The sequence below is a fragment of the Gymnoscopelus microlampas genome (genome assembly GCF_963454915.1).
Source record: "Gymnoscopelus microlampas genome assembly, chromosome: 16".
Lineage (NCBI taxonomy): Eukaryota > Metazoa > Chordata > Actinopteri > Myctophiformes > Myctophidae > Gymnoscopelus > Gymnoscopelus microlampas.
The window spans coordinates 22,321,097-22,331,936 of NC_139953.1; the positions used below are offsets into that span (position 1 = coordinate 22,321,097).

Consider the following 10,840-nt stretch of genomic DNA (forward strand, 5'->3'; position numbering starts at 1 on the left):
GGCGGGCGCACCACCCAGTCACTATGTGTTGTGTTGCGCCTCATCGCATGTATGTATCATTTGACAAAAAGATGTAATTTGTGTCGTACAATACAGTTGTTCTATTAGTATATTATTATATTATTATGAATATACTATAGTATGTATTATAATAATATATACTGTTATTGTATATAACCATATATAACCATATGTATGTAACCATACAGTATATGTAATTGTGTCACCCATTCACACACACTTCTACAAACGTATGGCAGAGGCCATTCAAGGCACCAACCTGCTCATCGGAAACAGTTAGGGGTTCAGTGTCTTGCTCAAGCGGGGATTGAACGGGGTTCCTTCCGACTCTCAGACAGGCACTCTACTTACATTGCCAAACAATATAGCAAATGTTAATGAAATATGAATATTAGGTCACTGTAATAGATATAATATGTACATATTATAATAGTATATCACTAATATATAAATAATATATAATATGTAAATATTACAGAGACATGTTTCATTAAAGCACAGCTTGATATGCTGCCCTGCTGATCTGAAACTTATTTGCACAGCTTGCCTGTTTGGCAAAGCTAGCTGCTGTATGTCATAGCCAGATTAAGCTGCTTGCTTGTTTGTCTGTAGTAAGCCTCTAGGTCAATCATTAGTTTCAAATAGCACTGGCTTGTGATGCTAATTGTATGGGACTTGTTGACAGTTATTAACACACACTGCAATATACAGAGTGTTGTCAGAATGTTATGGTCAAGAGGCCAAGCCACTGGGCTTGTGTCACCTCAAGTGGCAAGTTCACAGAGGCAGAGCAAAGTTATTTGTGCTCTTCCAAAACTTTGGATATCACGTTTAAACATTACAACTGATAGTCACATGAATTATACTCGGGTACTACCTTTGTGAATATTGAATGTGTTTAATGAAAAGTCATTTAAATTGCACCTTGTTCAGTTCAAATTATAGCTCACAATATATCATGCAATATATTGTAAACAGTGGGGTGGGAAAGTCTGTGCTGTAGACTAGAGGGTCTCATCTCCCTCGATGAGGAGCATCAGTGGCCAGCGTCCGTTATTATGACTCAGCTATTCTACTTACAGTACCTGATGTTTAATGAGCTCCATAAGGGGACTTCCACAATGATGGTGATATTTTGTATCTAATCTGTTCCAGACAACATATTTGTTAGACCATTACAGTAATGGAGGAATTTGATTTTAATTAGCAGTATGCTGGGATATGGGTCTGGTTAGTTGAGGGAAATAGCACAGAGTTAACCACATGTCATAAACCCTAGCCTCCAATTCTGGGGCAAACATTTGGCAAAAATCGCTTCTATAGCAGATCCACAAGTTCACAACACGTTGTGAGCTTCTAAATTTGGTGTAGAGGGAGAAAAGGGGGGACTCTGGTCAACGTATATATAAAGTATATAAGGTGGTTAAGTTAAGGGTGTTTATAAAAGGGAGTTCTATGTTACACCACATAACTCCTTGACCCAGGTAGAAAAGACCAGTGCAATGTTGCGTTTTTGCACATAACTGGTAACTAGACCATACCCGGTTGACGCATCCGTGGGGGGATATGCGCACATGATCTGGCAACCCGGGAGGCGACATTCTTTCACACATAAACGCTAATAAGAAGCTGAGATTTGATGAAATCAAAAAACAGGCTTCACAGTTAAGTTCAGATGGTAATGGTCAATGGCTGTGTGCAAAATCAGAGCAATTGCTCCAGCCACTGAGGAGAACCGGGTAGCTTCACCACTACATCACCACTGCAGACACTACATCACCACTACAGACAAACGGACAGAGGTTACTCAAATTATAGGAGGATAGAATTGACTACACTGACCAGTTGTAGAATCACAGTAGTGATCTCTGTGATGTCTTGTGACCCGTGGGGCCTGCAGTTTGGGTGCATTCAGGTCAGGAAAACAAACCTAATCTCAGATGGGTGCGGGTGGATTACGCTGTAAAATAAATTTCAAAGTTCCTCATATCTTTGGCTCATGTAGAATACTGTAACTCGGTTATGTTTATGCCCTATATTTGTTTGTCTGTCTGTTCAAAAATGTTTGGGTCGAAAAGATCAAAGTCACAATGAAGATCATGGTCAACATTGAGAAGTGGATGAGAGTGTTTTCATGAAACTTGGTGGGAATGATCAGTAGAATCTTGAAGAGATGATTAATGTTTGGTTCAGATAGGTCAAAGGTCAAGGCTGCAAATAAGGTTGCTTTCAAGATTGCTTTATTTGTCATTTGTAATTTGTTTTCCATCTGCAAGCAGCTTTAGAGACAGCAGAATTTCATAAGAGTAAAATAAATAGTGCAGAAAAATACTATATCGATCTGAATACATAAATCCTGAAAGCTAGAAGAATTCATGTCATAAAAATAAGCATAACCAGATAAAAACAGTATCAAAACTGAATGAATTTACGCTATGTCTAGATACTTCATTCATAATTCTCACCATGCCAGCCAATTGCAATGGCAATGCTAGCATGTGTGGGTGACATCATAATTGCCCCATGCATCACTAAGTTGTGATAAAGAGAAAATAATTTCTCTTTCTTGGTTGTTATGGAGACCAATCCCAGCATTTGAACCCATGTGGAGGGAGCTAAGTACATCAGATGCCCTCACCCTGGCATAGAGCAGGATTAAACAAGTTTTAGCCGATTTCATCTAAATTCTGCTTAGTTCTTTCTAATAAGGAGGTTATTCCAAAGCATTTGACCAACGTCGACTGCTCCTCACATTGTTTAATTTGGAATTGGACAAAGCAATGATTGATTGAGATTACAATTAGACACAAAAAACAGGTTATAAAAGAAAATAACTCAGAAGACCATTGTTTATCAATATTTTTGTTTTCATTTTCCAGATATAGAACTATTTGAGATATAGTTGCTTATTAGTGGACAGTAGCTTTTGGATGTTTTTAGAAGTGTTTTAGAAAAAGCTGTTTTCTAGAAACTAATAACATTTAGTTTAAAGTGGTCTCTGTTATGTTTGTGACACCCACCCACAGTCTACGGTCTACACCCACACTGCAATTTTAATAACAAGAAAGATATATACCATAAAAAGAGATATGGACATTCATGATGCGACACGTTGTCTACGCAATAACACGGAAATGACAAGAAGTATGATATCATCCCAAATATGGATATGCCAGACACCAACTCAAATCAGCACATCATATGCCCACATATCGAGATGGACGTGGGTGTGGGTACCCAGATTATGCTCATATATCACTGCTACCTGTGCTAATCATCGTTGTTAGGCAACGGTATTATGTCCATATATAGAGACATCGGCGCAAATCATAAAAAGAGAAACACAACAGACTAAAGCAAGTCTATAAAAGTGTGATTTGAGAAGTGACGTTAGAGAGAACACTGAACTTGCTAGCCTGATCTCCTCAGGTAGGTCATTCCAAGGTTTAGGGGCCCTGGTGGCAAAGGTCACCTTTTGTGTTCATTCTGGACTTTGGAATGACCAGAATGGCTCGTCCGGTGAATCACAGGCCACGCTCCTGCTCGAATTGGGTTAAAGGTTCTGTCATGTAGGAAGGCGCTAGACCAAGGGTGTCAAACTCATTTTGGGTCAGGGGCCTGATTGGGAAAAAATCAATACGTTCTTGCACGCTGCCTTCGCGCATGTATGAGCTGCCTTCGTTCTTTTTCATCTTCTTTCATGTGTGAGTATTGGGCTGGCATCTCTGGGGATACCTAAATATTCAGGACCCAATTTTGAGGGGGTGGGGAATCAGCTGGTTTGAGTTAGTGAGTTTGGGATGTTGTGACTTTGATTAACTGATCCTGCATGCTGTTTTTAGCCTGGAGGAGAGTCCTTAAAACTGAAGGTCTCAGTGAGTAGTAACAAACTCTATTAAATCTTTTGCTTGACTGATGCTCAAGTTGAGGTAGAAGCCAGTAGATTAGATTTTTTTTCACCTACCAAGCTGGTATGTCTCTAATAACATCTGTTTGTTTCTGATTCACAGTCCCTTAACACATTTGTCTTGTCAGATTTAAGTGAGAGAAACCTTTTAAAGTAATGACATGATTCCATTTGGCCATCTTGAAGAGGTGTAAATCTCATAGAAAAACAAGAGGAAACACCAGCCTACAGATACAGTCCTGCTTCTATATTTAAAGGGATGCTATCATGGTTTCTATTAGCCACAAGAAACCTAGATGCTATAATGCTATCTGGCATCTAGAGTTGCAATACCATTACCAACCCTTGACTGCCCATTCATTGAAACCGAAAAGTCCTATCTGATTGTATTAAACGACGTTAAACTCACCAACATTGTAGCTGTATGGAAAACTTGGGTTATCCTCTTTGTACAGTATCTGTCAAGATTTTCTTTCATATTTGTTTTCTTTTGTTTGTTTGTATGATTATCTAAATGTTTTTTCCTTATTCTTTTTCTTTTTTTTTTTGTACTATTTGATTGTATGTCTTGTCTTACAAAATTTTGAAACCTGAAAATAAAGAGTTTTTTAAAAAAAAGTTTTTTCTTCCATAAAAATCCACCATATACATGTTATGAGCTACTTTCTGTCAATACATTCTGTGCAGGTGATTCTTTTTCAAAGGGTTTGAATTTGGAAGCACTCGTTTTCAATAACGCAACATCCTGCTGCCTCCTGCACTCCTAGCAATTTCAAAACAGGTGGTACGCAGGACCGCTGAGTGATTTCCAACGAGCGCTTCCGAACTCGAACACTTCGAAAACTTAACACCTGCACGGAATTTATTGACAGAAAGGAGGTCATAACATGTCTATGGTGGATTTCTATGAAACAAACCATGACAGATACAAAGAGGTGTGCCATAATCCCCATAAACGATGTGATGATTTATGTTTCACAGCTGTATCTGATAGACTGTGCCTTTCCCAGATACCCATAGTGGAGAAGATCAGGACGATAGCCCAGAAAGTGTACGGTGCTGATGACATTGAGCTGTCCACAGAGGCCAAAGCCAAGATAGATTACTACAACCAACAGGTGAGATCACCGCCACTGTACGGATGAGTCATGCTGATTAGCATTTGTCTCTCACATTCATTCTCTCTCTTTCTTTCCCTCACATACAAAAACCATTGAGTTTTTTATTTTGTGCTACAACACCCAGGGCTATGGTCAACTGCCTATCTGCATGGCCAAGACACACCTGTCCCTGTCCCACATGCCGGACAAGAAGGGGGTGCCCACCGGATTCACTCTGCCCATCAGGGATGTTCGTGCTAGCATCGGGGCTGGCTTCATCTACCCACTAGTTGGCACGGTGAGTGGTTAACAATAGTTCCTAAGCAGATGATTAGGGTCTCATGCCTAGGGTGACACCCTAATCAAGGGTGTCATGCCCTCATGGCTTCATGTTTGAGTACCTACTGACAACATTACACAAGTACATGAGTTGTACAAGCGTGTGTGTGTGTGTGTGTGTGTGTGTGTGTGTGTGTGTGTGTGTGTGTTTGTGTGGGGGGGGTGGGGGGGGTGGGGGGTTTGTGTGTGTGTGTGTGTGTGTGTGTGTGTGTGTGCGCGCGCGTGTGCATGTGTCAAACTTGGTATGTGTGTCCCACGATGGCTAAACCGAACCTTAATCCTAATACAAAAATTGAATCAGGACTGAGATACCATCTCATGACGTTGGGACTGGAAGTCTAATGCTTATTATTGCACGCCACGGAGTCACCTGGTATTGGGTGATTTTTGTTACAGAGCCAAGGACTGCCATCCACGAGCCGATCCATGCTGCTGTAGGCTACTACAGATTCTGTCTGTGTCAGAAATGATGCCATTGTGGATAATTCAATGTGATTATTGATCTTTTGTATTTTATTGGTTGCACTAAGGAGCTTTTTTATGCACCTGATCATATGCATTTAATGCTGAATCCTGCTGTGAAAACCCCAACAAACAAAGTTAAAAAAAAAAAAAAAATGGTGCCATTGTGGTACTACAACAATAGTCAACATAAGATTGTTATAACAGCTACCAAAACATAACAATAAAGGTAATTGTTTTTGTTAACATAAACCACTACCTATACACCGCTACCTTTACCGGACAAGTTACTGCAGGAATATTATCAAAGAACTACAAACCATGTCATTTTCGGCCAAGACGAGACTGGATCCAAACTTTCCTCATTTCTTTTAAAACATTTATTTTCTGGAGATATCACATACGTCGGCTGATGTAGGTCTTAGTTCAACTCGGCTCTATTTTTTACGCTTTGAATAATCTCCATTTTACCTTTATCCTGTCGTACAGTGTGACAGAAATTCTAAATTGTGCAGTAAGCGAGCACTTTTAGGGAGCCTAAAAGAGCGTTACAGGTGATGAAAGTTGTTTATTTAACCTGTCTTAAAAGACACTGTGTGTTTTGTATTTTGTTTGAGTGATTGAGCATACACACAGTATATGTGCATAGACTGTACATGGATTGAGTGTGGTGTTAATTTAAACAACCTCGCTTGTGCAGTGCTCTGTTCTGTGTTTTGACCCTGTCCAGCTGTGGCTCCAGAGATGCTGTCCCTCTAATCGTATCCCCGGCGCCAGAAATGCCTGGAATTTCTGTTAACTGTGTATGTGCGAGTGGGTGGTTGGATAAGTGTGTGCGTGCTTGCGTGCGTGCGTGTGTGTGTCTGCAGGGTGAGTTTACTGAAGAATGACCTCTTAAGTAAGGATTGGCTGCAGAGTTGATATGGATGAAGGCTTTGATTGATTGATTGATTGAATACTTTTATTAACATGCTTATTAACAGTACGGGCAGTACAGTCAAATGTTATGCTGAAAGGATAACACAAAAAGCCCCAGGGCTTGTTTCCATTGTACTCAATTCATCAGTAATACCGTACATAATACAGACTATACAATACAATACAAATATACTACTTGCTCCTTGCTGTGTTGTCTTGACTGCTGCCTTTCAATCAAGTAACTCTTACTAGCTTAATTCAAACCTAAAGTAAGACTAATTTAAAAAAGGATATAAAAAAGGTAATCTTTTTGGTGAAAAATAAGATTTGTTATTTTTTCATCATGGTATTTGTTGTTACGTTGTCTCGTGTCTTGTCTTTGAAGAGCAACTCAACAACAAAACCGCTATTCTGAGTTTGAGCCACTAATGGGGATCCAAATAACCCTGCCATTTGGTTAGGCAGAGCTTGAGTGGACTACATGGAGCCGCCTGGGTAAAAGTGGGCTGGGCAGGAAGGAAGCAACTTCCTGAGCGTGCTGGGCCCCTGCCGTTTCACCAGCATGCCCCGAGGGGTGTTCTTTGATAGGCTGAGGCCGAGGTGTCACACCCTGGGCATGCTGGGTAGGGGTGACGGGTGGCTCAATGTGGCGTCTCTCCAATCTCCCACCTCTGACTTTGTTCTACAAAACCACTGGCACGTTGACGACCCCTGAACTGTGACTCCTGACCCAAGGGAATTTCTTGGTGGTTCTTAGTTCTTTGTCTGCCCGTCTTGTCTGTAGATTGGATTTTTAAACACATTGGACTGAGCAATTAATCGGCTTGTTCTGATGAACCTCAGTTGAACCTGAAGAAGCTGTGTTCAATGTATTGATACGTAACGTAATACCTCTAAATTTATATCTCGATGAGGTGATCATTTTTATCCCTTCGTCAAAGTCCAAACATATACCATTTTTTTTGACAATGTCAAGAGACATTGTTATTTAGTAAGAAGTTCACATTTTGGTGAGGTCACGATAGATTGGACCAGCACACAATGGGAAGTGAGTGTATGAAAGGAGGAGAAGTAGCAGATTGAAGTGGGGAATTGAGGATCTTTGCAGGGTGAGGAGGAATCAGGAAGGGGCCTATGTCATTCTACAGATATGTGAGGGAGGGGTCACATGCAGAACAATAGGTCTCTGTAGAATTCACATCCCGTTAAAGCTGCCTCTATCCAACCATAAATCCCGGAATAGATCAGATTTATAGAACCTCTCCTCCTGGCAAGCTATTCCACAAGACCACAAGTGGTGAATGTTCTACCAGTTGTACATTAGCTGAGATACTCTAGTTATAGCTGAAGAAAGGTAACCTTGATGTCTGACTCTTTGGTGAGAGTTCCGTATTTGATAGCCTGGAAACCAGACGAATCTGACAAAGCTAAAAAAAAAAATAGTCCTGGGCAGATTACATTTTGCTCACCCCAGAGTTGTGGGTGACCAATCAGAGCCCACTATTCAAAGTGGGAAATGTGTTGCTGTGACGTTTGAATCTGTTTGAAACTGGCCATTGGAAATGAATCTTCCACACCGAAGTTCCAGACTAATATAATAAGCAGTGATATTAGTCTGGCCATGCCAGGCTACGTTTTTGATGCTGTGGCCGGCCACTCCCAATGTGTCAGATCTGTATCCTTGATATCCGCTTGTGTTAAGGTGAAGGTTGTAGAATGGAAACCAAACATTTGTTTGCAGAGTGCAATAAATCTATAGATATTCGTTTTGATCGTCGTACAGAAACATTATTATTTTCAGTCAACCTTGTGCAGTTAGGTTGATTACTACCTAACCATGTTCCAACCTCCTGTAGGATGCAGAGTACCGTAATGGTCAAATGTTTACAACTTACCACTGTGAAGTTCAAAGTGCTCCCTTAGGGAAGCATACCCTCACGTAGGTCAGAGTTCAATCCTGAGCCACTCCGGTCCTAGACCTAGATTCTTCACCATGATCCCTTGACCCAGAATTTGACTTTTTTGGATGATCACATGCTGTCATAATGCCTAACCCTTTTCACCAAAGAAACCAACCCCCTTATAACATTGTATAAGACACTGTAACTTATATAATTTGTTGAAATAGCTTGAATATTTTGTTGAAATATTTAAATAACTATAGATTTTTTCCAATTAAATCTCACCAACATCTTAACACCAACCTAAAACAACAAGAGGTCATATTGTTGGAGGGTGTGTGAATTATGTTCGTGATAGGCTAATAATCAGACAGGGTAGAACACTGATACTCAAACTAAATAGACAGACAGGCAGACACACTTTTATTGATCCCTATGGGGAAGCATTAAGCTAAGTAAACCAAGGGTGCGGTCACACCGAACTTTGATTCTGCCTATGAAGGCGGATTCTGACAATGCTTTTCAGTGGGAACGGAGCAGTTTGTTGCCATTTGCGGATTTCTGCAAAAAAAAACGTTCCCATTGAAAAGCATTGACTGAATCCGATGCTAGCAAAATAGCTAAATTAAAGTTCTGTGCGACCACACCCTAACCCAGTAATCTATCTTTATTCATTAGTTTAGAAAACCGATGGTCTTTTCCCCAAGTCACACTAATTCTGCCACTGAGTTAAACACCTGCTAATAGAATATCATCCATGAAGCTGGAGTGAAGACTTTATAGAATTTTTGATTGATTGCACCTGTGCTCACCAAAGCAGATGTATTGTAATCACCAGCGTCTGTCACAACGATAATCACATTTTGATCATACTAATGGGTCAACGGTCGGTCAGTGGTCAAGGGCACAGCACAAGGTTGAAGTAGAGCCTCTTGCTTATACATAGTACGTGTGCATGGGTCTAATATTCGCATCTGAGTCTATTTATATAGATACTATACTACTTATAGTATAGTATTTATAGTATAGCTCCATTATTTCAGTCGGCCGGTCCGTCTGTCTGGCGAAAACTTTCCCTAATAAGAAAGCCACTGGCTGGATTGCCATGTGCACCTTCATGCTCCCTGGAAGATGAACCCTACTGATTTGAGTTGTAAAATTAGCATAGTGACAGTTTTATTGGATTGATTCAGATTAGCCAAATGCTAATCTATGTGTATATATTTTTTCCCTTGGAGAGATTTTGTTTGTTGATCCAGACACTCTCATCCAGAATGGTGGAGGGGGATCACTGATGATCAGAATGGGATTATGTTGTCTCTTTCAGGCTGTTACAGAGTTTTCCCAGACAATGTTGTGCATTGTGTTTGACAATGATGGCGGGAATTTCTTGGCAGAGCAGAGATTCCCTCTTTAGCCACGGAGTGTTCTGTGTTCTTCAAGCTACAACACGTTCTTAGGCTGAAGAGGGGCGAAACATTGGACAACATCTTTTGTAGCTTACAACCTTTATTCTCAGCTTGTCTGCACTGACATTTTACCAGTGACACTCGATGTACTTGGTTTTAAACCCTTTTTTAGGTTTCTTGGCCCCAGGCAGTGTTTCCTTTAAACCGTCTAGCCTATTGACCATAATTCACAAGGTGGCCATTTTGCTCACGTCATACTCGGGAGGGGGTGGGGTGGACCAGATTTACCACCCCCTGAGTATGAGATGAGCAAAATGGCAGCCGTGTGAATATTGGTCAATTACTGCATTCCTTCAGAGAACAGTACTGCTATTCCTGAGAGAAGATGGATAGCAGCGATGTTTTTTAATAGATTTTCCCATGAGGGCTATTGCACTTTAATTTGTTGCCAGTGACTGTTCAGTCACTGGCGTTGGTGGCATACTGCCATGACAAGGCCGCCCATTATTAGATTACTGCTCCCTTTCTTTATTAATAGTCCTTGCTATTATTATTATTTACTTATTTTTATTTTGTATTCATTTTCATGCTGTATTCAGATGTTTGTTCCAGTGAGTGATAGACAGGAAACAGTAAAGAGCCTCAAGTCTGATTCAAACCTGGGCCAGCATTCTATTAGAGAAATGGTTCCCAAACTGTGATGCCAAGCCACGCTGGTATGCCGTGACACAAGTCCATGTGTGTTTTGGGATTATGTGATAATTAACCACACATTAATATTAT

General features: G+C 40.5%; 1 protein-coding gene across 2 annotated transcripts in view; it reads left to right on the forward strand.

The window, feature by feature from the left end:
- Positions 1-10,840, forward strand: part of mthfd1l (methylenetetrahydrofolate dehydrogenase (NADP+ dependent) 1 like) — a 54,918-nt gene that overhangs the window by 37,750 nt on the left and 6,328 nt on the right. For both annotated transcript variants that reach the window (XM_084083402.1, XM_084083403.1), the window contains exons 25-26: positions 4,939-5,046; positions 5,174-5,326. In XM_084083402.1, the coding sequence (XP_083939528.1) occupies positions 4,939-5,046; positions 5,174-5,326 (261 nt within the window). The remainder of the gene's footprint in view (positions 1-4,938; positions 5,047-5,173; positions 5,327-10,840) is intronic.